This window comes from Myotis nattereri, assembly GCF_964212035.1.
Source record: "Myotis nattereri genome assembly, chromosome: 15".
Taxonomy (NCBI): domain Eukaryota; kingdom Metazoa; phylum Chordata; class Mammalia; order Chiroptera; family Vespertilionidae; genus Myotis; species Myotis nattereri.
Genome location: NC_138090.1, coordinates 52,993,526 through 53,021,304, shown reverse-complemented (window position 1 = coordinate 53,021,304; position 27,779 = coordinate 52,993,526). Strand labels below are relative to the sequence as shown.

The 27,779-nt window shown below is 46.1% G+C and overlaps 1 protein-coding gene across 1 annotated transcript in view; it reads right to left on the bottom strand.

Moving 5' to 3' along the window:
- The window catches only part of LOC308530449 (zinc finger protein 613-like), a 39,219-nt gene extending 12,382 nt beyond the window's left edge, over positions 1 to 26,837 (bottom strand). The window contains exons 1-6 of the mRNA XM_081107116.1: positions 26,781 to 26,837; positions 18,958 to 19,155; positions 18,347 to 18,442; positions 11,543 to 11,653; positions 2,833 to 4,311; positions 1,952 to 2,078 (exon numbers count right to left, since the gene is read on the bottom strand). Coding sequence (XP_080963242.1) covers positions 4,196 to 4,311; positions 11,543 to 11,653; positions 18,347 to 18,442; positions 18,958 to 19,099 — 465 coding nt within the window. The 5' untranslated portion in view covers positions 19,100 to 19,155; positions 26,781 to 26,837 and the 3' untranslated portion in view covers positions 1,952 to 2,078; positions 2,833 to 4,195. The remainder of the gene's footprint in view (positions 1 to 1,951; positions 2,079 to 2,832; positions 4,312 to 11,542; positions 11,654 to 18,346; positions 18,443 to 18,957; positions 19,156 to 26,780) is intronic.
- Positions 26,838 to 27,779: the final 942 nt, after the last annotated feature.

Below are 27,779 nucleotides of genomic sequence, written 5' to 3'. Positions count from 1 at the left end.
TGTGCTCTCACGGCAGGAGCCTTGCTCAGCTGACTGATGGGCGCCAGACGCCGGGCTAACGCCTGGTGAGTGTCGCTGTGGTGGCACGAGACTCTTCAGCCTCTGTGGCAGTGTGCTACTGAGCAGCGGCAACATGCAGAGTGGGGCTGGGATGAGTGGGAGCGGCATAACACCCAGCAGAAGCTCGGGCTCCTCCGTGGCCACCTGTAGCTTCATGCACTATATCCCTCGGGGGATGTCAGACCTTTCGGGGAATAGGGCAACAGTCTGGATTGCGAGTGGGCCTAAGCCAGGCTGAGGGACCCCACTGCTGTACGCATCCGTTCACCAGGCTTCTAGTAAAGGTATAATTAAAAAAAATACATACTGAAAACAAAACCACCACCAAGAAAACATGATAATTTTCCAGTAATCAATAGAAAACAAATGGTATCTACATACAACCTGATAAGGAATCCAAACTACTTTTACTTTTAAAAACATCTCTGAGCTACAAGAAAACACAAATGGAACCAACATAATGACAAAATCAACCCAGTAACAAAAGGAAAATATCAGCCCTTGCTGGTTTGGTTCAGTGGATAGAATGTCAGCCTGCAGACTGAAGGGTCCCAAGTTTGATTCTGATCAAGGGCACATGTCCGGGTTGCGGGCTTGATCCCTAGCAGGGAGCATGCAGGGGGCAGCCGATCAATGATTCTCTCTCATCATTGATATTTCTATCTCCCCCTCCCTCTCCCTTCTTTCCTTAAGTCAATAAAAATATAATAAATTAAAAAAACACCAAAAAAGTACAAAAGGAAAATATAGGTAGACAGAAATCATAAAACAGAATGAAACAAATGGTGGAGATGATAAATTACAAGGCGTGAATTGAAAACCTAAAATGAAGAGAATCAAAATCAGACACGAAAGAATATGTGATGTCAAAGACACATCATTTGAAATCATTCAGGTGGAAAGAAAGAGGGAAAATAAATTTAAAGAATACAGCAGCCCCAGCTGATCTGGCTCAGTAGACAGAGCGTCAGCCTGCAGACTGAAGGGTTTCAGGTTCGATTCCAGCCAAAGGCACATGCCCGGAGTGTGGGCTTGACCCCCCAGGAGGGGGCAGACGATCAATGATTCTCCCTCATCATTGATGTTTCTATCTCTCTCCCCCTCTCTCTTCCTCTTAAATCATTAAAGAAGTATATTTCTTAAAAAAAAAAAAAAAAAAAAACATTAAAAAAAAAGAATACAGCAATGTGAACTAAGTAACACCATCAAGAGACCCATTATCTGCATTATGGGAATCCTGTGAAACACAGGCAGGTGGGAAGAGACAGAGGAAAACCAGGAAGGGAAAAAGAAAAAGGCATAGAAAGTTTACTTTAAAAAATAAAATAAGCTGCCCTAGCTGGTTTTGCTCAGTGGACAGTGTTGGCCTGTAGACTGAAGGGTCCCGGGTTCAATTCCAGTCTGGAGCACAAGCCTGGGTTATGGGCTCGATTCCTAGGAGGGGACATGCTGGAGGCATGTGATGAATGATTCTCTCCCATCAGTGATATTTCTCTCTCTCTCTCCTCTCCCTTACTCTCTGAAATCAAGAAAAACATAAAACAATAACAACAAAAAACACAGGCTAAGGATGTAGAAAAAATATACCCAAAAATATGTACAAATGACCAACAGGAATATGAAAAACACTTTTCCTTGCTAATCAAGGTGGAATCCATTAGGCTCCCTGCCACACTACCAACCACATATTCATCCCTATGAGTTCAGTGCAGCAGGTATAGGGGCTGCACGGAGAGAAGCCGGCAGTGCAAGCAAAGGACAGCAACTACCCAGAAAACTGGAAATCACCCAGTGCCCAAGGTCCACATGTGAGGACAGAGTGCACCTGAGAAAAGAGGCCTGGGGAAGTGCAAAGCCAAGTCCAGGTCACTGGTGAGAGTGAGGGTCTTACCCAGGGAGGATATAAGTTCAAAGTTCTCCAGCATCACATTCAGGTACAGCTGTCTCTGACCCTCATCAAGGAGGCTCCATTCCTCCCTGGAGAAGTACAGGGCAATGTCCTCAAAGGTCACCCCAACCTGTTAGAATTGAGACAATTGAAACCAGAGCTGTCTCTCTGAGAACCTGCCATCCTACTCCTTACACACAGGTTTCCCACCCTCAGTCTCCTCCAGGGCACCCAGGTTAGTGTGGACACCAGGCCCTAATGCCAGTGCAGGCTGCTCTCTCATCACAGTCCCATTACTCACTGCATGGCCCTCAGCAGAGCAGCTCAGTTGGGAAGGGGGACAGCACAGAAACACTATCTAAGCTCCCCACACCAGGTCCCGGGACCATCAGCTCACACTTCCTCCAGATGTGCACACCACTGGGTAATGTTCATCCCCTTCCCATGTTCAGATCCCAGGTTCACTCCCTCAGCTCTGCCCCCTTCCTGCTCCAATGCCACTGGCTCTCGCTGGACTCACCCATGAACTTGGCATGCTATCCGAGAGAGCTTGTATTTCAGCCAGAACCAGGTCCAACCAGTCCACTGATGGATCCCAGAGCCCAGAAAGCCCGGATTGAGATTGTGACGTCCTCCCTGCAGCCTCTGATCTTTACTTCAATACTCACCATCCACATGCTCATGGGAACCTCAGATACTAGTCACCCCCGTCCTCTCTGCCCTGCACTTGCTGTGTCCTCAGAAGCCACAACACTCCTCTCTCCCCTCCACCTTCCTCACGGTCCTCCACGCGGGACTGAGCTGCAGGACGGGAGAGGCTCCCGCCCCCGGGGATGCCCTGTTCGGTGTGAGGAGGCGGTGAGGGCCCGGGGACTCGCACTCACCTGAGCCCAGCGACTCAGTGCGGATGCGGCCATTGCACTCAGTGGAGGAAGCAGGGCGGGAGCGGCGGGAGAAGGGGCCGCCGCGGGAAGGGCGGTCCCTGTCCCGGCCATGGAGCGGGTCACCCGCGTTACCACGTCCATCTTCACAGCAGCGCGTGTGCTGTGCGCACCACAGCTCTCCCGGCTTTTCCCTCGGGGCATCTCCACTAGAAACTAGCGATCTGGAATCTCCGATAAGGTAGAGACTGTAACCTGAGTCCAGACAAAATGCCTCCCTTGCGGACACCGGAAGTACCGCCTCTAGTACTTCACCGGAAGCGCATTTTCTGACCCTTCATTGGTTTCCGCGTGGTATTTCAGATTTCGCTTTTGCATAAGGTGGGTTAGTCCCAGGCTGGGGTCCAGGGTTTACCCACCTCACCACCAGGGGAAAAAACCAAGATAGGCCTCTGGAGAGGCTTCCCATCCTAATGAAAGTCATCTGCAAAATGGCTAAAGGAAGTTATCTTTTCCTGGTGAAGGAACTTGAGCATGTGGAAATGAAAACACGTGATCCCTGAGCCCAATACAGCGACTCATAATAAAGAGGTATGAATGCATTAGAGTCTAGAACATTTTATCCCAAAATGACCTACTTAAACCATCATATATGAATAGGAAAAATATAACATAGGAATATAGGACAGACTTTTGAAATAAAAAAGAACTAAGATGCATAATATAAACTTTATTTTTTGGATAGACTGGGAGAGATACAGACACCATGAGAGAGACACATCCTTTGGCTGTCCCCTGCACGCCCCCTATTGGGGATTGAGTCCACAATCTCGGGATGTGCCCTGACCAGGAATGGAACTCCAGGATCGGTTGATCCATGGGAGGACACTCAATCCACTTAGAAACACCTGCCAGGGCATAATATAAACTTTAAATGGAACTCTACTGTTTCGTTTTAATTTGAACATCAACTAAGATAAATAAATTTTTAAAAAGTGGAAAAATTGACTTTTGTTATTGGTGGTTTTCTTCATGAGAAAATGCTATTGTAATTCTCATAGTGAAAAAAAATTTGTCCTTTATAGACATATCTAACATGTCAGGTGTGATGATGTTTTAGACATTTCAATGTGATGAGACTATGAACATATTTATAAACAATATTTAGAGTAAATGAAGTCTATATTCATAATGAAAGTTGAGCCATGTATAACTCAGAAACTTAAAAACAATCACACAAAATATAAAAATTAGTTATTGGTATGCATCTGTGCAATAAATATTAAAATCAATAATAATTCTTGCTGGCTGGTGTATTTCAGTGTTTGAACATCAACCTATGAACCAGGTCAGAGTTCAATTCTGGTCATGTTACATGCCCGGGTTGTGGGCTAGATACCCAGTGTGGAGTGTGCAGGAGGAAGCTGATCAATAATTCTGTCTCATCATTGATGTTTCTATATGTCTCTCCTCCCTTTCTCTCTAAAATCAATGAAAATATATTAAGAAAAAACAAAAAACCCTAAATAATCTAACAGAAGAGTTTAAAATTTTTTTAAACTTTCCATAAATTATAGAAGTCAGTTCTAAATAAAAATAATCTCCAGCATCCTGAAACCGAAACAATGGTCAGAGTCTGACACTCCTGGTGAACAGCTGGCATGGGAACACTGGACAGCACTTTCTTGTCCATGAAACATCTTCCTAATATACTCAAATCCCTTTGTTCCCTTCCTTTATGTTATTTATTTATAAATGAATATATATTTTTTAATTGATTTGAGAGAGTAAGGGAGAGAGAGATAGAAACGTCAATGATGAGAGAATCACTGATCTTCCACCTCCTGCACACTCCCCATTGGGGATCAAGCCCATAACCAGGGCATGTGCCCCGACTGGAATCGAACCCGGAACCCCTCCATGCACAGGCTAACGCTCTACCTGCTAAGCCAAACCAGTCAGGGCACCTCTCCTTTAAATGTGTGTTCTTAAAATCTTCAGGAGCCACATGCTTGTCATTCCTGAGTGCTGCTCAGTTTATACAGGGTAAAAAAAGTAGGTTTACAGTTGTGAGTATGCAAAACACAGTTTATTATTGTATGATTATTCTTGTAATATTGTATTAGAACTATAAACCTACATTTGCCCACCTCTGTGTTTTCACATCACCTGTCACCTAAGAATTTACTATAACATAGAATATTTTCTCTTCAGTAATTGGCTACCCTTTTAATAAAGCCTTTGATGAAGCCTGGTAGGGAACCTATTCCTTTATTCACTGCTGTGTAACACAGCCTCTGAAGCAGTGACATTATTAATAAAAGACTGTTGAGCCCTAGCCGGTTTGGCTCAGTGGATAAAGAGTCAGCCCAGATTGGATTCCGGTCAAGGGCACATGCCTGGGTTGTGGACTCCATCCCCAATGTGGGGTGTGCAGTAGACAGTTGATCAATGATTCTCTCTCATCATTGATGTTTCTCTCTCTCTCTCCCTTACTCTCTCAAATCAATAAAAATATATTTTAAAAAACCGTTGAAAGAATGAAACTTGCTGCTATGGCTATTTTTCTACAATTCTAAATTGTTCTGCTCACATCTTACTCTATCTTTCTCACCTCACCAGTATTTCCCCAAGTTGGCATGAATTGAAAAACACACACACACACTTTGCTGTAAGAATTTCAGTGTAGCCAAGTTTTCATGAGAGCCAAAGCTTAGGTTAATTTTCTCATCTCTTAACAATCAGGCCCTTGCCGGTTTGGCTCAGTGGATAGAGTGTCAGCCTGTGGACTGAAGGGTCCCAGGTTCAATTCCAGTCAATAGCATATACCTGGGTTGCAGGCTCCTCCCCACCCCAGGCCATGGTCAAGGCATGTGCAGGAGGCAACTAATCAATGTGTTTCTCTCACATTGACATTTCTCTCTCTCTCTTAAAATCAAGAACACATTTTTTTTAAATGCCTATTTTTTAAAATATATTTTATTGATTTTTTTAGAGAGAAAGGGAGAAAGATAGTCAGAAACATCGAAGAGAGAGAAACATCAATTTAGCTGCTTCCTGCACACTCCCTACTGGGGATGTGCCCGCAATCAAGGTATATGCCCTTGACCGGAAACGAACCTGGGACCCTTCAGTCTGCAGGCCTACGCTCTATCCACTGAGCCAAACCAGCTGGGGCAAAAATGCCTATTTTTTTAACAAGGGTTTTTTTTCCCTCTAACCCTGTCCAGTGTGGCTCAGATTTTAGAGCACTGGCCCACCCACTGAAGGGTCTTGTGTTTGAATCTGGTCAAGTGCACATACCTGAATTGTAGGTTCAATTCCTATCCTGGTTCGGGAAATGCAGGAGGCAACCAATTGCTGTGTCTCTCTCACAAGGATGTTTTCTTCTCACCCTTCCACTATAAAAATCAATGGAAAAAATATTCTCGGGTGAGGATTAACAATAAAAAAAGGTGTGTTTTTCTCTCCCTCTCCCTTCCTCTATACAACTGAATAAAAAATACATACATATTTTTTTAATATTTCATTTTATAAACCACTTGATGCTACTTATAAACTTGATGAAACACATCTAAATGTGCTGTTGTTTTTATAAAATTAATGTATTGCTTAATTTTCTAAAAATGTGTTTTTACTGAGTTAGATTGAGCGGGAGAGGGCTAGAGATAAAAACATGGATGATTGAAACCCTACTGTGGTTTCAGCCCAAAATGTGGGCATGTGCCCTGACTGGGATTTGAACCAGTGACCTCTTGGTTAATGGGTTGACACTCAACAACTGAACCACACTAGCCAGGCTCAGTTTCATTTTCAAGTACTTCAAATATTCTGAAATAACACAAAATATGAAGTAAAGAAGTTCCAAAGTTAATTACACCATGAAATAAGCATAGACCACTCCTGTGTTGTATATATTAAAATTTAATCCATGGTGAGAGAAACTGCCAGTTTAAAACTTACAAAATCAGCCCTGACCAGTGGATAGAGCGTCAGCCTGTGGACTCAAGAGTCTCAGGTTCGATTCCAGTCAAGGGCGTGTGCCTTGGTTGCGGGCACATCCCCAGTAGTGGGTGTGCAGGAGGCAGCTGATCGATGTTTCTTTCTCATCAACGTTTCTAACTCTCTATCCATCTCCCTTCCTCTCTGTAAAAAATCAATAAAATATATTTTTAAAAAAAACTTACAAAATCATTGGCAAAGCAACTAGAAATATGGCTGAAGGTATGCTGTCTCCAATTGTTTGTGAGGTATATTAACTATTTAGACTTGTGACAATGCTTTTTCATTCAAGGCTTCTTTCCTTGATTAAGTTACCTGAGGTTTTGCTAAAGAGTACCGAATTGAATGTGTTTGTCAGTTATTTCTGCATGGATTTCGTGGCAAATGACAAAGCAACATGAATTACTGCAAACCATGCTATATTCACTGCCCAAGCAGTGACTAGCTGTAGTGTCAACTGATTTCTAATAATGTCTTACTTTGCTGCCCTGACCGGTTTGGCTCAGTGGATAGAGCGTCGGCCTGCGAACTGGGAGGTCCCAGGTTCGATTCCAGTGGGGGGCATGTGCCTTGGTTACGGGCACATCCCCAGTAGGGAGTGTGCAGGAGGCAGCTGATCAATGTTTCTCTCTCATCGATGTTTCTAACTCTATCCTTCTACCTTCCTCTCTGTTAAAAATCAATAAAATATATTTTAAAAAAAATATTCACTCATTCTTGATCTCAAATGATCACGTATGAGATGTTCTTCCAACTAAAGTGTTCTTCATTCTGTCACATTCATTGGATTTACCTCAGAAAACACTGTTTAGACATATACTGTCCTAAAATATTTTCATCAATGTTGATTATATCTGAGGTTTATAAATTTTTTCATCAATATAAAATAAGAGGTAACTGGTCAATAAATACAGCACTATAGTCTTTGTATTGAGCTATTGTTCTTTACATACTATTATCTTGAGGGCCTACAGATTTTCCACAAAGCAACTACCTGTAAATTCTCTTATGTTTAACTAGTGGCCCAGTGTACGGAATTTGTGCAGAGGGCGGGGGGAGTCCCTCAGCCCAGCCTGCACCCTCTCCAATCGGACATCCCTCTCACAATCTGGGACCGCTGGCTCCTACTGCTCACCTGCCTGCCTTCATGATCGCCCCTAACCACCTCTGTCTGCCTGATCGACCCCATCCGCCATCCCCTACAGCTTGATCTTGCCCCCAACTGACCTCCCCTGCCAGGCTGATCTCACCCCCATCTGCCTCTGCCTGCCTGATTACCCCTAACTGCCCTCCCTTGCCAGCCTGATCTCTCCCCAAATGCCCTCCCCTGCCAGCCTGATGTCTCCCCCAACAGCCCTCCACTGCCAGTCTGATCTCGATCCAACTGCCCTTCCTTGCCAGCCTGATCTTGCCCGCAACTGCCCTCCCCTGCCAGCCTGGTTGCCCCCAACTGCCCTCCCCTGCTGGTCTGATCTCACCCTCAACAGCCCTCCCCTACCAGCCTGATTTTGCCCCTAACTGCTCTCCCCTGCCTGCCTGCTCTCGCTCCCAATTTCCCTCCCCTGTCAGCCAGGTGCCCCCAACTGCCCTCCCCTGCCAGCCTGAGTTCGCATCAAACTGCCCTCCCGTCGGCCTGATCGCCCCTAACGGCCTCTACCTCAGCGCCCACCACCATGGCTTTGTCCAGAAGGAAGTCGGATGTCCAGAAGATGGCCAGTTGACCCAGTCTAATTAGCATATTACCGTTTTAGCAGTATAGATAGATTATATAGGATAAGATTGCTTAAATGGGGGGGAGGGGAGACTTTTTCATCAGGAGGAGTGCTCTTGGCAGACAAAAATATAAAATACTTACATCGGGACTGATAACCAGCCATGCACTATACTGCCAAACCAGTCATCAAAAAATTGAACTGCTTCCTTACACCTTACACCAAACAGCTGTTGCCCTTAAAACCCCTCCTCAGCCCCCACCTTAGGTTCTGCCTTTGCAGTTCACCCAGATGAGGTTCTAACTGGTCGGTTTCTATGCCAATCAGCATCAAAAGCTCTGCTTCCTAGGCAGCCATTGGCTCCTCTCACACTTCATCCAAATTTGGTTCTGGTTGGTTCGTTTCTATGCCAGTCAGTGTCAAAAGCTCCACCTCCTAGGCAGCCATTGGCTCCTCACACTTCACCCAGATTTGGTTCTGACTGGTCGGTTTCTATGCCAGTCAGCGTCTCTGAGCCTATCAGTGGAACTGATCAGAAAGGCAGGGCTGATCAGCAGCCCCAGCAAAGGCCAAGCAAAGGCCAAGAGAAAGAGGCCAGCTGCTGGCCACGCCCAGAGCAAAAGAGAGGGGGAAGTGCTGATCAAAAGCTGCCATGGAGGCTACGGATCAGACCCTGTCTCTCTGTTTCCAGACCTCTCTTCGGGTGTGATCCGCAGCCCGCTCAGCAGTCAATGCTGTAACAGGGCATCCACAGTAGTGGCAGTCAGTGCTGGGTCGCCGTTGCTGGGTCACTACAGCAACCCATCACTGACTTCCAGTTGGTTGAACCTTCGGTTGTGATGTGATGACCCTGGCTCTATATATATACAGATAAGGACAAGTCAGGAAAAGCTTTACCACAATCGCTGCATCCCTAGAGTCGGTCTCCTGTATGTTTTCTTTGATGAACATTGAAACTTGACTTCATAGTGAAGGCTTTCCCATCTTTATTGCATTCATAGTGTTTCTCTTCTGTGTTCATTCTGATGGGTAATGAGATTATTTTTGCACAATGAGAATTTCCCACATTCAGAACATGAAAAGTCTTTCCTTAGTGAAATGTCTGATGTTGCACGAGGCATATCTTTTTCCTAAAGCCTTCACCACATCCATTGCATTTGTATGGCTTCTCTGTGGTATGAATTTGTTGATGTATACTTAGAGTATTCTTCATGGTGAAGTCCATTCATGGCATATAGTTTATCTGCATATGAATTTGCAGAGGTGCAATGAGCAGGCTTTTGCCAGGTTAGCCTTTGACACATTCATTGAATATTTAAGGTTTCTCTTACATATAAGTGCACCAATGTACACTGAGATCACTCTTCATGGTGAAGCCATTTCCACATACACTACATACATAAGGCTTCTCTCCTGTATGTTTGATGTTGTCAGATGGCAGGGCTCCTTAAGAGGAAGCCTTTCCCACATTCACTACAACATATGAGGTTTCCCTCCTGTATGAATCCGCTGATGTACAATCAGCTTGTTTTTCACTGCGAAGCCTTTTCCACATTCACTGCACACATAGGGTTTCTCTCCCGTGTGAATGCGCCGATGTACACTGAGTTTGTACTTCTGAGTAAAGCCTTTCCCACATTCTTTACACATGTATGGTTTCTCAGAAGTATGAGTTTGCTCATGGACAGTGAGACCCCCCTTCATACTGAAGCCTTTTCCACATACATTGCATACATAGGGTTTCTCTCCTGTATGTGCTCGTTGGTGTCTGATGAGAGGGCACATCCAGGGGAAGCATTTCCCACACTCATTACATACATAAGGTTTATCTCCAGTATGAATTCGCTGATGTACAATGAGGCAGTGCTTCATTGAGAAGCCTTTCCCACATTCACTACACACATACGGTTTCTCTAAAGTATGAGTTCTTCGATGTACAGTGAGATCAGTCTTCATGGTGAAGCCTTTTTCACATACAATACATACATAGGGCTTCTCTCCTGTATGTGCTCGCTGATGTCTGATTAGAGTGTTCTTCCAAGTGAAGTCTTTCCCACACTCATTACATATGTAGGGTTTCTCTCCAGTATGAGTTCGTTGATGTAGGATGAGGCCACGCTTCACTGAAAAGCCTTTTCCACATTCTGTGCATGTATAAGGTTTCTCTCCTGTATGAGTTTTCTGATGGGTACTAAGACTAAACTTAGTAGAGAAGGTCTTCCCACATAGACTGCATCCATGGGGTTTCTCTCCTGTATGAGTGTTTTGATGTTTAGTGAGACAAAACTTTGTAGAGAAGGTCTTTCCACATATATTGCATCCATGGGGTTTCTCTCCTGTATGAATTTTTTGATGGGTAGTGAGACTAAACTTCGTAGAGAAGTTCTTGCCACATAAACTGCACCCATGGGGTTTCTCTCCTGTATGACTTCGCTGATGATAAATGAGCCGAGACTTTTTGATGAATGCTTTACCACATTCACTGCACACATAAGATTTCTGTCCCATGTGAGTTTTCTGATGTATACTGAACTGTGATGGCGTGAGGAAGGTTTTGTCACATTTAGTGCATTCATACTGTTTCAGTTCATTATGAATTCTTGGATGGGCAGTGAGCCTGGACTTTCTAGAGGCTTTACTACATGGACAGCATCCATTAGGTTTTTCTCTAGAATGAACTCTCTGATGATCAGTGAGCTGAGACATTTTCATGAAGGCTTTCCCACATTCAGGGCATATGTGGACTTTCTCAATGTGGCGAGTTCTCTGTTCCTGAATGGCCTGCGACTTATTATTGATGGGTTTGGTGCTGACAGGCAATATAATTTCAGTGTAAAATTGTTCATGGTTAGCATGCAGAATGGGTGTGTCCTCTCTTTTCAACTCAACAAAGTTCTTTATGTTACAATTTCTGTTTTGGTTTTCAAAACTTAACTTTGATATTGGAAGTTTTTCATGCATCTCAAACATATTGTGATTTTGCTTTAATACGAAATTACCTTTGCTCTGATTAACAATATCTCCAAACATACTATTTTCACAGCATGTTTCCAGACTCTGAATGCTTCGACTTTGCAAGGGATACTGCAGAGAATCACCAACTGTACCTTCTACTAGGACAGAAGAGAAAAGTGAATCATTCTGTAATCTCTCATAAACTTAGTTTGAAATAAAACATTACAAATGCCTTCATGTGGAGTAATTATTTACTGACAAGCCTATGTGTTGTAGAATAAGAAATAAATTTGGTCTATGTCCACAGTACTTGACAATAAGCTTGTTAAACTGTATAATTTCCTAAGTGATAGTATCTTTTGCTAAACATAAAAAAAAAAAAAAACCCACAAACCGTTTTATAACAGTGAGTTTATACTAATAATACTACAAAGCTTCAGGATGGATCTAGTCACCACAAAGACCAATTGATTAGTAAATTGGACTTTCAGCTCTACCCACTGACTTCTGAGAAAGGATGGAGGACATAAAAATTAAAGCTCTATTAAAACCATTTTTTTTTCCCCAGCCTGAGTGGCTCAGTAGGTTGAACATCGTCCTGTGCATGCCTCAATTCCTGGTCAGGACACATATCTGGGTTGTGGGTTTGATTCCTGGTCAAGGAGCAAACAGAAGGCAACCAATCTCTCCTTCTCTCTCACTCTCCTGTCCCCCTTCCTTTCTTCTCTCTAGCATGTCCTTAAGGTTTCCTAGACCCCACGTGGTGGTTTCCTTTGTTTTTTCTTTTTACTTATTCCCCCCCCTCCCCTGTCCAAAGTATTTCTTAATGGTTTATTTACAAAAGAAACTATTCCTTAGATCAAACCTCCATCTTTCATAGTTCAGGAACATGGGACAGTGACAGACTTCCATGGAATTCAACACAAAGAAATTATTTGCATTCCAAGATCACTTTGCACTTTGAAAGATATGTCTTCCTCACACACTCAAAATCTTTCACAGAATCATAATTTCTGTAGAAATCTATGTATGCCACCTTTCTTGGTTTAGCCTCAGCAAACTGACAGAAAGCTGCAACCCCCAGTGATACAATGATGGCTCCAAGAATATGATATTGCAGACCTTTGGCCAAAAGGCACGTATCTAGGTTTTGTCAAAGCACTGGAAGACATGGTAGTTATATTCTCCTAGGGAGGCACAGGAAGGAAGGGTAGTGGACTGATTCCTCCCATAAAGCCCAAGATGTTTATTTGGGCTTTTCGGGCAAGAACAAGGTTTCCCCTAACCTCAAGGATCTTCTGGCTGTTATAATAATCAAATACCCTGTATAAAAATTTCTTAACCTGCCCTAGCCAGTTTTGCTCAGTGGATAGAGTGTCAGCCTGTGGACTGAAGGGTCCTAGGTTCGATTCCGGTGGAGGGCACAAGCCTGCGTTGCAGGCTTGATCCCCAGTAAGGGGCATGCAGGAGGCAGCTGATTGATAATTCTCTCTCATCATTGATGTTTCTAGCTTCTCTCCCTTCCTCTCTGACATCAATAAAAATATGTTTTAAAAATTCTTAACCAGATCCGATCAGATCCTGGGTTAGTGAACACATCATGTGCCCAATGGGTGGTTACCCAGGTTGCAAGGGGACAGAAGTTCCCAATTTCAAGAATCGTTCAGACCTTCTTTTTTTTTTTTTTAATATATTTTATTGATTTTCTACAGAGAGGAAGGGAGAGAGATAGAGAGCCAGAAACATCGATGAGAGAGAAACATCGATCAGCTGCCTCCTGCGCATCCCCCACTGGGGATGTGCCCGCAACCCAGGCACATGCCCCTGACCGGAATCGAACCCGGGACCCCTCAGTCCGCAGGCCGACGCTCTATCCACTGAGCCAAACCGGTTTCGGCAAGACCTTCTATTATATACCTACTAGAGGCCTGTTGCACAAAATTCATGCATTGGGGGGTGTCCCTCAGCCCAGCCTGCACCCTCTCACAATCTGGGACCCCTCAAGGGATGTCTGGCTGTCAGTTTAAACCTGATCCCTGCGAGACTGGACTTAAAACCGGTAGTAGGACATCCCTCTCACAATCCGGGACATGTGGCTCCTAACTGCTCGCCTGCCTGCCTACCTAATCACCCCAACCACTCTGCCTGCCTGCCTAATCACCCCTAATCACTCTATCTGCCTGAGCAACCCTAATCACTCTGCCTGCCTGCCTGATTACCCCTAACTGCTTGCCTGCTTGCCCCTAACCACCTCAACCTCGCCCCCCTTGTTAGGGCTTTGTCTGGAAGGACGTCCAGAATGATGTCTGGAAGGTCACTCGGCTGTCCGGTCTAATTAGCATATTACACTTTCATTATTATAGTCAGTACCCATTATAATAAACTGGTAAATATAAGTAAGTATTTCTCTGAGTTCTGTGAGATGCTCTACCAAATTAATTAAACTAAGGAGGGGCTCATGAGAACTTCCAATCTATAGCCAGTTGGTCAGAAGCACAAGTGACAATCAGGACTTGTGTTTGGCATGTAAAGGGGCAATGAACTCTTAACTTGTAGGTTCTGATACTATTTTAAGGTGGATAGTGTGCTATTTGAGTTAAATTTGTAGGAAATCCAAGTTTAATAATTCCAGGTACAGACACTTGAAGCAAAGTAACAAAAGTAACCACAGCCCTGGCCGGCTTGGCTCAGTGGATAGAGCGTTGGCCTGTGGACTGAAGTGTTAGGGGTTTGATTCTGGTCAGGGGCACATGCCTGGGTTGCAGGCTCGATCCCCAGAAGGGGGCGTGCAAGAGGCAGCTGATCGATGATTCTCTCTCATCATTGATGTTTCTATCTCTCTCTCTCCCTTCCTCTCTGAAATCAATAAAAATATATTTAAAAAATAAATAAATAAAATAAAATAAAGCAACCACAGTCTGTGAAACTTGGTTAAAGGAGCAATGGATATTTAAGAGGTGGAGGGAATCAGGATATATAGGGTGGGGCAAAAATAGGTTTACATATGGAAAATGATACAATAATTTAAAAATAATAATACAATAAATAGCCGAAACCGGTTTGGCTCAGTGGATAGAGCGTCGGCGTGCGGACTGAAGGGTCCCAGGTTTGATTCCGGTCAGGGGCATGTGCCTGGGTTGCAGGCATATCCCCAGTGGGAAATGTGCAGGAGGCAGCTGATCGATGTTTCTCTCTCATCGATGTTTCTGGCTCTCTATCTCTCTCCCTTCTTCTCAGTAGAAAATCAATAAAATATGTTAAAAAAAAAAATAATAATAATAATAATAATAATAATAATACAATAAATAAATTATCAAGACCCCAACTAATGGTCTGGCTGGAACATACTGTGTTATGTTCCTACAAAAAGAGGATGGGTACCTTGCATTAAAGTGTTAACTCAGTTGGCCTGGGTCACACCATTGCTACACATTCCAAAGAAAGGACTGGCCCTGACTGATTAGAAGATAAACCTCTGATTCCCTGGAGAATCCCTGCCTGGTAGAAGTGTTTTTATAACCGAGGTCTTAGACCATACCAGAGAGTTTATGTGAACAATTAAATTTATGGCCCAGGACAGTTTTTGTGTGCCTGAGGCTTAGGAAAACACTGTAACCTTTTGACTTTAGGAGTTAGATACACCAGCTGAATCAGCTTCCCTGGTAGGCAATCCTTCGCATGTGTCCCCAACATCATTGCTGGGAGAATTGAGAAATTTTTTAAGACAATAAACATTTATTATCTGTCTCCATAAGTCAGAAGTCCAACCATAGACTCATTGGGTCCTTTTCTCAAGGTCTCAAGACTACATGAATATGTCAGTCAGATTTGGGATCTTATCTGGCACTGGGCCCCCTTCCAAGTTCACTGATGGTGAGCAGAATTTAGTTCCTGTGGTTGTGGGACTGAGGCTGTCACCTCCCAGAGATGGCATGCTGTGTCCTGAAAGGTGACCCTCTCCACAACACGGCAGTTTGCTTTAAGGTTAATAGGAGAGCACCTCTGCTATTTCTGCTTCTTGTCTCTTAACTTTAGAAACATGATTAGTTCCAACAATGTAGCATGTTTCATGTGACTCCTGAATGTTTTCCTATATACCTTTTATCTTTAGTAACTTTCATCTGTATTGTTTTCCTGTCACAAATTGCAACCATATGTATAACAGTACACTTCCCTCCATGATAATGTCTCCCTTCTACATTATAGGTAAAGTGATCCAGTTCCTCACATTCCAGATCCAGTTCTTTGAACTTCCCATTGTTTCACATTTTAAAAGGTCTAGGAAGCTGGCTCAGATCCCTCATCTGTGAGCTCAAAGGCAGCTTATCAAAGAGCCATTCCCATTCCTAAAAGCACAGTTCCAGGATAAACACCCACAGTGTTCCACTGGCTATATTAATTTTCCATATAGCAATTTTTACCCTAGGATATGTTTATTATTTATTAGATAGTACTTCTATGGAGAACAAAATAATGATGTCTATTTATTAAAATTTTTTTTGTACTGCTGTTAGCTTTGAAAATATTAGGCTATCAAAATACAAGTTTTTTTAAAAATACAACAATTACCTCAATTGTAGGAGGCAATCACAGGTATGGAAAACATTAAAGAGTATTTAGGAAGAGGACAGAAACTCTCTAAGCAAGATGATAGCGTATCACAGAGATCACTGAAAGAGAAATTGTAATTTCATATGACAGGAAACTTGGTTACCTAGGCCAAGTGTCATCAGAATATGATGGGAAAATAATCAATTTTATTTTTATATCCTAGCAATATACAATTGGAAAATGCAAACCAGAAAACAATTACATTCATTATATCATAAAAAGGAATATCTCACTTAGAAAGAAATGTAAGGAAAGTGTAAAATGTTTATTTTGAAGCTTATAAAATGTTGTGGGGGGAAAAATTAAAGACCAAATTAGATAGAAAAGCACCCAATGAGAGAAACAGCGATCAGACTATCAATCCCCAGAGGGAAAGTAGGCGAGGGTGGGGGTAAGGGGAAGAGATCAACCAAGGGACTTGTATGCATGCATATAAGCCAAACCAATGGACACAGACAACAGGAGGATGAGAGCATGAGTGGGGGTGGGGGAAGTTGGGGGATAATGGTAGGATGAGGACACATTTGTAATACCCTAACCAATAAAGAAATTTAAAAAAAAAAAAAGAATGAAAGGAAAGAAAAGCACCCAATGATTCTGGACTAGGATGTATGTCATGGTCAAGATGGAATCCCTACCCAACTGAGATACAGATTCAGTGTAATCCCTATCAAAAACTAAGCTAGGTTTTTTTTCTCCCCAGAAATTCATAATCTGATTCTAAAATGCAAGGGGGAAATTAAAGGATCCAAAAGTCAAAACTATCTTGAAAAAGAACAGAACTGAAGGATTCACCCTTTCTAATTTAGAAATGAAATACAAAGCTATAGGAATTAAGGCCACAATGAAAATATGTACATATAAAATTTTCCAAAATTCATTGTGGTGATGGTTGCAATACTATATGAATATACTAAAAACCAATTAACTATATCATTTAAATGGGTAAGTTGTATGGTATGTGAATTAAGTCTAAGTAAAAGCACTAAAAATATGATGCGTAAACAAAAGCCATTGGAAAATAAATGCACTAATAACATCTAAGAATGAAGAAAAATCTGAATTAGGAAAACTAGGAAGAACGTGATTTGAAGCCGAAATAACTTATAACCTAGTTTTGGCTGGAACTGTACATGTAGCATGTGAAAAAAATCTTTTCTCATCCATTAAGTAGGACAGTAGAGACGTTTAAGAAGAGAGCTTAGCATGTAGGGATGCCAGGCTGAATAGCATTTAAAACATCTAGTGCAGAAAGAGAAACTATAACTTAAAAAGATGATTCCTGCTCTCACACACAAAATGAGAAGTCAGAGGCCAGCTGCCATGATGATGAGTAAAATACATCGGAAGGAAGTGTATATTAGACCAGCGGTCACCAACCTTTCGGACCTCACGGACCACTGCTGCATTAGACAATATTGAGGGAGAAGTCAATCTGGGGGTCCATTTCACAGAACAGAAAGAGGGAAATATTCATGGGAATAGGGAAAACGTTAAAGAGTGATGAGAAGTGAGTATGAAGAACCTTGGAGGGAGACGAGCAAAAAATTACATAAATGCAGTTTATCATGAGGGCACAGCATCCAAGGTGGGTTGGATGCTAAGGAGGGAAATCACTATTTTCTAACAGGGTACAAAGGCCCAGTAGAAAGAAAGAAGCGATCAATTCAAAGTTCTGTCTTTCCAGAAAGGTCTGGAAAGTGGAATTTTATAGCAAGAGAAGTGATAACACAGGTAGAGACACTGTAACGGTGGACAAAGAAGATCTGAGAATCTTATGGAGAAGAAAACTCTGCAAATAAAAACAAGATGTAGCCCTGAAGGGTCCTGGGTTCGTTTCAGTCAAGTGCACATGCCCAGGTTGTGGGCTTGACCCCCAGTAGGGAGTGTGCAGGAGGCAGCCGATCAATGATTCTCTCTCATCGATGTTTCTAGCTCTCTATCTCTCTCCCTTCCTCTCTGTAAAAAATCAATAAAATATATTTTTAAAAAAACAACAACAAAAAACCAATATGTTTTAAAAAACACACAAACAAACAAGATGTAAATAAAATAAACAGAGGTCAGAGCTCAGGAGAGACAAAAGGGGTATAATTTCCCCTAAACATCTACAAAGAAAAAGCATTCTATACATGAATGGGAGGTTTGAGTTTCCTCATTCACTGTCACAGCTCTGATGCTGCCTGACTAGAATGTGACTTCCCGGCTGCCCGCCTTGCTGGTTCTCACCCCCTCACCTGGGGAGACTGGACAGTGGAGTCCATGCTGTACTGTCCACGGATCTTCCTCTCGTTCCAACTTGAAGAGCGCATCTGGTTTGCTGATGTGATACCCTGCTCATGAAAAACAAAAGAAGACTTAGACATACTAAACTGAGTTGGGGGCCTGTTAAGGGAGAATGCTATGTTGCAGGGAATGACCAGGCTTCACATCTGTAACACAAAGACTTTTCTCTCAGGAGAGGAGACATTATACCCTCTTGTCTGGCACAAGAAAAGGATCTGAGATTCTACCATTTCGGAGAACTGTAGTCATTCTAAAGCAGCGGTTCTCAACCTGTGGGTCGCAACCCCTTTGGGGGTCGAACGACCCTTTCACAGGGGTTGCCTAAGACCATCGGAAAACACATATATAATTACATATTGTTTTTGTGATTAATCACTATGCTTTCATTAAGTTCAAATTTGTAACAATGAAATTGGGGGTCACCACAACATGAGGAACTGTATTAAAGGGTCACGGCATTAGGAAGGTTGAGAACCACTGTTCTACTAAAGAGTTAAGCAGCTGAGGGGGAAAAATCCACTATCAGGGCTCCTTTTAAGTGACACACGGGAGCTGTCCTCACCCACTGACACCAGGTGGCTGTAGGTCTCCATCATCACATCCCTGTACAGGTCCTTCTGCTCAAGGTCCAGAAGCTGCCACTCCTCCCAGGTGAAGTCCACGGCCACATCGTGAAATGTCAGGGATTCCTGTAGCAACTCCATGCTGTGTAATGGAGTGATATCCTTTAGATATGTGTCAAGGTAACACACATTCAAACCTGTAGAGAATTTTTGAGTTTATTAGAGCCAAACTGATGACCTCTGCCAGAAAGCAAACTCTAAACAGATTGAGAAAATGCTCTAGAAAATGGCAGTTCTGCACTTTATTTTATACATTATAATCAAACTAGAGGCCCGGTACACGAAATTCATGCACTTGGAGGCAGGGGGTGGGGGGTTCCTCAGCCCGGATTGCAAGGGGGTACAGGCCAGGCAGACGGACCCTACTGATGCACAATTGGGGCCAGGGAGGGATGCGGGAGGCTGGCCAGCTGGGGAGGGACCACAGGAGGGCTCCAGGGCGTGTCCGGCCTGTCTCGCTCAGTCCCAATCAGCTGGACCCCAGCAGCAAGCTAACTTACAGGTCAGAGCAACTGCTCCCTGGTGGTCAGTGCACGTCATAGCAACTGGTCGACCAGTTGACTGCCCCATGGTGGTCAGTGCATATCATAGTGAGAAGTTGAGCAGCCTTAGCATATCATTAGCATATTACGCTTTGATTGGTTGAATGGCTAACCGGACAACTGGACACATAGCATATTAGGCTTTTATTAGATAGGAAGGAAAGATATAAGTGGGTTATATGAAATCCACTGATAATAGATTAGGGAGGTGGGAAAAAGCAGGGGGGGTGTACCTCTAGGGTTGGATAAAAAGTGAAATGACAAACCCATACTTATTTACATAAGTGGGTATGGAATAATTAACAGTCAACAATTAAGTCAATCAACAATGAGGGGATGTGTGGTCTTTGCTCTGGTGTGATATCTGTGCTTTGAGGGACATAGAAAAATGATATTACTTTGACATTCCAAAGATATGCAATTAAAGATGCAAAATGAGCCGAAACCGGTTTGGCTCAGTGGATAGAGCGTCGGCCTGGGGACTGAAAGGTCCCAGGTTCGATTCCGGTCAAGGGCATGTGCCTGGGTTGCGGGCATATCTCCAGTGGGGGATGTGCAGGAGGCGGCTGATTGATGTTTCTCTCTCATCGATGTTTCTGGCTCTCTATCTCTCTCCCTTCCTCTCTGTAAAAAATCAATAAAATATATTAAAAAAAAAAAAAGATGCAAAATGATAAAAATAGGCTCAGTTAAGGGGAAGACTGACTTTTAAAATATATTTTTATTGATATTTTTTACAGAGAGGAAGGGAGAGGGATAGAGAGTCAGAAACATCGATGAGAGAGAAACATCGATCAGCTGCCTCCTGCACACCCCCCACTGGGGATGTGTCCGCAACCAAGGTAAACGCCCTTGACCGGAATCAAACCTGGGACCCTTCAGTCCACAGGCCGACGCTCTATCCACTGAGCCAAACCGGTCAGGGCAAAGACTGACTTTTATATATATACTAGAGGCCCGGTGCACAAAAATTTGTGCACTTGGGGGGAAGGGGGGGTCCCCTCAGCCTGGCCTGTGCCCTGTTGCAGTCTGGTACCCCTCGGGAGATAACGCCCTGCTGGCTTAGGCCTGTTCCCAGGTGGCAGAGGGCAGGCCCAATCCCTAGGTGCAGGCCCTGGTCGGGCTCAGAGTAGGGCCGAGTGGGGAGTTGGGGCGCCGCCCCCTGTCATGCACAGAGCAGGGCGGATCGGGAGGTTGCAACGCCATCCTCAGTCACGATCAGCGTAGGGCAGATTGGGGGGTTGGGGCATCACCCCCTGTCACACTCAAGGCAGGGTCGATGGGGAGGTTGCGGCACCAACCCCCATCACGCACAGAGCAGGGCCAATCCGGGGGTTGGGGCACTGCCTCCTGTCACGCACAGAGCAGGGCCCATCAGGGGGGTTGGGGCTCCTTAACCTGTCACACACAGAGCAGGGTCGATCAGGGGGTTGGGGAGCTCCCCCGTCACACACAGAGCAGGGCCCATCAGGGGGGTTGGGGAGCTCCCCCCTGTCACACACAGAGCAGGGTCGATCAGGGGTTGGGGAGCTCCCCCCTGTCACGCACAGAGCAGGGCCTATCAGGGGGTTGGGGAGCTCCCCCTATCACGCACAGAGCAGGGCCCATCAGGGGGTTGAGGAGCTCTCCCCTGTCACTCACAGAGTAGGGCCGATAAGGGATTTGGGGCACCGCCCCTTGTCACCCACAGAGCAGGGCCGATCAGGGGGTTGGGGCGCCACCATTGTCACACTCAGGGCAGGGCCGATGGGGAGGTTATGGCTCTACCCTGTCACACACAGAGCAGGGCCCATGGAGGGGGGGGGGGGGGTTGGGGCGCCACACCCTGTCACACACAGAGCAGTGCCGATCAGGGGGTTGGGGTGCCGCACCCTTTCACACACAGAGCCGCAGGGCGATCAGGGGGTTGGGGAGCTCCCCCCATCAGGCATAGAGCAGGGCTGATCAGGGGGTTGGGGCGCCTTCCCCTGTCACGAACAGAGCAGGGCGGATAGGGAGGTTGTGGCCCCGCTCCCTGTCACACACAGAGCCGCAGGGCAATCAGGGGGTTTGGGCACTGCCCCCTGTCACGCTGATCCCAGTACCGGGAGGCCTCGCAGCTCCGCTGATCCCGGTGCTGGGAGGCATATTACCCTTTTACTATAAAGGATAGAGGCCTGGTGCATGGGTGGGGCCGGCTGGTTTGCCCTGAAGGGTGTCCTGGATCAGGGTGGGGGTCCCCACTGGGATGCCTGGCCAGCCTGGGTGAGGGGATGATGGCTGTTTGCAGCTGGTCACACACCCTTCAGGGCTGGGGTCCCCAGCCAGCCTGGGTGAGGGGATGATGGCTGTTTGCAGCTGGTTATACACCCTTCAGGGTGGGGGTCCCCACTGGGGTGCCTGGCCAGTCTGGGTGAGGGCCTGAGGGCTGAAGCTCCCAACTGCTCCTTTTTTTCTTTTCTTTTTTATTCTGTGCCAGCTTTAGCTCTGGCTCCAGCTCTGAGGCCTTTGCTGCTGAAAGCAGGTATCTGGTTTGTTTGGGTTCTATAATCGAAACAATGTATTACTCCAGCTCTGAGATCCCGGCTCGCTGAAAGCAGGTTTCTGGGGGTTTGTTTAGCTTCTATATTTAATACAATGTGTCAAACTGCAGGCTCAGAGGCCGGCAAGGCAGGCGGGGAACGTTGGTTTCCTCCGTCACTGAAGCAAGCAAGCCTCATGTTAGTTTCAAGCTGCCTGGCTGCCAGCCGCCATCTTGCCTGGCAGTTAATTTGCATATCACCCTGATTAGCTAATGGGAAGGGTAGCTGTCATATGCTAATTACCATGTTTCTCTTTTATTAGATAGGATACTAGAGGCCCGGTGCACAACAATTTGTGCACTCGGGGGAGAGAAGGGGTCCCTCAGCCCGGCCTGTGCCCTCTCACAGTCTGGGACCCCTCGGGAGATAATGACCTGCTGGCGTAGGCCCACTCACGGGTGGCAGAGGGCAGGCCCAATCCCTAGGTGCAGCCCCTGGTTGGGCTCAGACAGGGCCGATTGGCGAGTTGGGGCACCACCCCCTGTCATGCACAGAGCAGGGCGGATCGGGAGGTTGCGACGCCACCCCTAGTCACGCTCAGGGTAGGGCCGATTGGGGGGTTGGGGCACCGCCCCCATCACACTCAAGGCAGGGTCGATAGGGAGGTTGCGGCGCCACCCCATCACGCACAGAGCAGGGCCAATCAGGGGGTTGGGGCGCTGCCCCCTTTACGCACAGAGCAGGGCCCATCAGGGGGGTTGGGGCTCCGTACCCTGTCACACACAGAGCAGGGCCGATCAGGGGGTTGGCACGCTGCCCCCTGTCACGCACAGAGCAGGGCTCATCAGGGGGTTGAGGAGCTCCCCCCTGTCACGCAGAGCAAGGTTGATCAGGGGGTTGGGGAGCTCCCCCTGTCACTCACAGAGTAGGGCCGATAGGGTAGTTGAGGCACCGCCCTCTGTCACACACAGAGCAGAGCGGATTAGGGGGTTGGGCCTCAACCTCTATCACCCACAGAGCAGGGCCGATCAGGGTTTGGGGCACCGCCACTGTCACACTTACGGCAGGGCCAACGGGGAGGTTATGGCTCTACCCCGTCACACACAGAGCAGGGCCCATGGGGGGGGGGGAGGGGTTGGGGCACTGCACCCTGTCATACACAGAGCCCCAGGGCGATCAGGGGGTTGGGGAGCTCTCCCCTATCAGGCACAGAGCAGGGCTGATCAGGGGGTTGGGGCGCCTTCCCCTGTCACGAACAGAGCAGGGCGGATAGGGAGGTTGTGGCCCCGCCCCGTCACACACAGAGCCGCAGGGCAATCAGGGGGTTTGGGCACTGCCCCCTGTCACGCTGATCCCAGTGCCGGGAGGCCTCGCAGCTCCACTGATCCCGGTGCTGGGAGGCATATTACCCTTTTACTATATAGGATAGAGGCCTGGTGCATGGGTGGGGGCTGGCTGGTTTGCCCTAAAGGGTGTCCTGGATCAGGGTGGGGGTCCCCACTGGGGTGCCTGGCCAGCCTGGATGAGGGGATGATGGCTGTTTGCAGCTGGTCACACACCCTTCAGGGTGGGGGTCCCCACTGGGGTGCCTGGCCAGGCTGGGTGAGGGGCTGAGGGCTGTTTTCAGGCTGGCGGGTGACTGAAGCTCCCAACCTGTCCTTTTTTTCTTTTTTTTTATTCTGGGCCAGCTTTAGCTCTGAGGCTTGGCTCCATCTCTGAGGCCTCGGCTGCTGAAAGTAGGTATCTGGTTTGTTTGGGTTCTATAATTGTAACACTGTTGCGGTCCTGCTCACTCCAGCTTTGAGATCCTGGCTGGCTGAAAGCAGGGATCTGCGTTTGTTCTATAATTGAAACAATGTTGTGGTCCTGCTGGCTGAAGCCCAGCTGGCTGAAAGCAGGTTTCTGGGGTTTTGCTTAGCTTCTATATTTGTAACAATGTTTCTTAAACTGCAAGCTCAGAGGCCGGCAAGGCAGGCGGGGAACGTTAGCTTCCTCCATCACTGAAGCAAGCAAGCCTCGTGTTCGCTTCAAGCTGCCTGGCTGCCGGCCACCATCTTGGTTGGCAGTTAATTTGCATATGTCCTGATTAGCCAATGGGAAGGGTAGTGGAGGTACGGCTAATTACCATGTTTCTCTATTATTAGATAGGATATATATTTTTTTTAATTGATTTTTTTACAGAGAGGAAGGGAGAGGGATAGAGAGTTAGAAACATCGATGCGAGAGAAACACCAATCAGCTGCCTCCTGCACCCCCCCCCACCGGGGATGTGCCCGCAACCAAGGCACAAGCGCCTGACTGGAATCGAACCTGGGACCCCTCAGTCCGCAGGCCGACGCTCTATCCACTGAGCCAAACTGGTTAGGGCAGGAAAGACTGACTTTTGTCAGGGAAGATTCTAGCCTAGGACATGACTACCACCATGAACTGCTTTTAGTTGAAGAGTTTTAATTTCAGACCATCCTTGTGGTTACTTTAGGTCTCTGATTTTTTTTTTTTTAATATATTTTATTGATTTTCTACAGAGAGGAAGGGAGAGAGATAGAGAGTTAGATGAGAGAGAAACATCGATCAGCTGCCTCCTGCACATCTTGTGCCCGCAACCCAGGTACATGCCCTTGACCGGAATCGAACCTGGGACCTTTCAGTCCGCAGGCCGACGCTCCATCCACTGAGCCAAACCGGTTTCGGCAGGTCTCTGATTTTGTAAGGACTCCAAACAGGCCTCCTCTGAGCTTGACAGGTTTAGTATGTGGCCCATCTTCATCCACATATGGAAGAAATATTAGTCTTTCTGCTCATTTTCACTTTATAGGCTGCATCTATGGAGCTAATGGGGTTTTATTTCCATAAACACTTGAATAATTACATGCCTAGTAAAAACAAACTGGGGCAAAATTAGGTTTTCTGTTGTTCATATGAAAAATAATACAATAATTAATAGATAATAATACAAGAATAAACTGTTTGGCATACTCAGAACTGTTAACCTACTTTTCCCCCACTGTTTGTAATTGTGCGTTCAGTTACCCATGCATTCATCCAATTAGAAATAACCATAATGTTAAGAAGTTCAGCCTGGCTGGCGTGGCTCAGTGGTTGAGCTTCAACCTAGGAACCAGGAGGTCAGGGTTCAATTCCCGGTCAGGGCACATGCCCAGGTTGCGGGCTTGATCCCCAGTGTGGGGCATGCAGGAAGCAGCCAATCCATGACCCTCTCTCATCACTGATGTGCCTCTCTCTCCCTCTCCCTTCCTCTCTGAAATCAATAAAAATATAAATAAGTAAATACATACATACATTTGGGGAAAAAAAAAAAAGTTCAGTGTTCTTGTCCACCTCACATACACACAAACCATCCAGATGAATGGAGGTGGGTTGTTTGTTTGTTTTTTAATCCTCACCAATAGATATTTTTCCATTGATTTTTAGAGAGAGGGAAAGACAGAGGGAAATATCAATGTGAGAGAAACATATCAATTGGTTGCTTCCTGCATGAGTCCCAACTAGGCCCCCGGTCTGGGAGGAGCGTGTAATCAATGTACACGCTCTTGACCTGGAATGGAATCTGGGGCCTTTTGGTCCGCAGGCTGATGCTCTATTCACTGTGCCAAAATGGGTACAGAGGGGTTTTTTTTATAGGCCTCAATAAATCCATTAATGAAGAAAGGCAAAGATAAAAAAAATTCAGTCACCTAGAGCATTTTCTTCTGTCCTCTGAAAAGAGCTAGCAATAAATTTCTGTTCAGAAATCTTCAAAAAAAGAAAAGTAAAAATTAAGAAATCTGTCTTCAGCCCTGACCGGTTTGGCTCAGTGGATAGCGTGTCAGCCTGCGGACTGAAGGGTCCCAGGTTCGATTCCGGTCAAGGGCATGTACCTTGGTTGCAGGCACATCCCCAGTGGGAGGTGTGCAGGAGGCAGCTGAATCGATGTTTCTCTCTCATCGATGTTTCTAACTCTCTATCCCTTTCCCTTCCTCTCTGTAAAAAATCAATAAAATATAAATTAAAAAAAAGACACATGCCTAGGTTGCTGGCTCCATCCGCGGTAAGGAGCATGCAGGAGGCAGCCGATCAATGATTCTCCCTCATCACTGATGTTTCTATCTTTCTCTCCTTCTTCCTTCCTCTCTAAAATCAATAAAAATAGATTTTAAAAAGAAAAAATAAAAAATAAAAAACAACAAAGAAAAAAACAAAAAACAGCATCCCCGGTCCTAACCTTAAAGAAACACTAGGGGCCCTGCGCGTCCAAAACTTCTCCCTCATCAGCCTCCCGGGATCCCAGACGCGGATCACAACGCCTTACGCATCCGGAACCGGGCCAGACGCTCCCATGCAGGGACCAGCGCCGGCTCCGATACCGAGCCGTGCATTAAATCCCCAACCTGAATCCGACACCGCGATCATCCTAAACGCCTCCGGATTCCTCACAAGTGGGGTCCTGCAGGAAACCCCCGGCAGGACACGGACTTAACCTCCACAGACTATTAACCGGGCAGCGACCCCCAGGACACCCCGACCGCAGACACCCGCCTCTGGCGTCCAATCCCGTGGCCATCTGGCTCCCCTCAGCTGCCTCCGCCCGGGCTCTTCGCCCTCCCCCTCCGACCCCGGCGACAATTCCATTCTTCACACACCACGCCCACACGCCACCCTGTGAGAGACAAAACTTCGACAAAAACGAAAACACTTCCAGGCACAAAACCACACACTCACCTGAAGGTTCCCCCCAGACCCACCGGGACCGCGCCAACGCTTTTTGTTTCCGCAAACGGCTTCGACTGCGGCACTGGTCCGGGTCCGGCTACGGCGGCCTAGGAAGGAGGCGTTTGAAGGAACGTAGACAACCACTTCCGGTTTCCGTTAGCAATATGGCCGCGCTCATATCGCGGCTGTGCCCTGGGGGCCGCCATGTTGGGACTCCTGACTGCCGTACAGAAGGCAGAGCCGCGCTGTGGGACCGGGAGCGAGGATTGGCGGGGAAATGGGAAGGTACTGAAATGACCCCGTGTTCTGGCACTTCCACTCTGGTGAGAAACGGGTCCGTTTCCAGAGCTTCGCCATGCAAACACGGTGCGACCTGGGTTGCGCTCAGAGGGCTGCGCCGGGGAGCACATGCTCCACTAGAAACACGTTTCCAAACGAGCAATTAGGAGTTCAGATGTCACTGTCGCAGCGGAAGAGGCACTGCTAGCGAAGCGTGGTGGTCCCTCCTTTGGAAAACTGCTGTTTGAACCACTGTTATTTTAAATATATATATATTTTATTGGTTTTTTAAAAATATATTTTATTGATTTTTTTACAGAGAGGAAGGGAGAGGGACAGAGTCAGAAACATCAATTAGCTGCCTCCTGCACACTCCCTACATGCCCTTGACCGGAATCAAACCCGGGACCCTTGAGTCCCCAGGCCCACGCTCTATCCACTGAGCCAAACAGATCAGGGCCTGTTATTTTTTATTTATTTATTATTTTTTTAACTCATTGGTCACTTTTTAAAAAAATATATTTTATTGCTTTTCTACAGAGAGGAAGGGAGAGGGACAGAGTCAGAAACATCAATTAGCTGCCTCCTGCACACTCCCTACATGCCCTTGACCGGAATCAAACCCGGGACCCTTGAGTCCCCAGGCCCACGCTCTATCCACTGAGCCAAACAGATCAGGGCCTGTTATTTTTTTTTATTTATTATTTTTTTAACTCATTGGTCACTTTT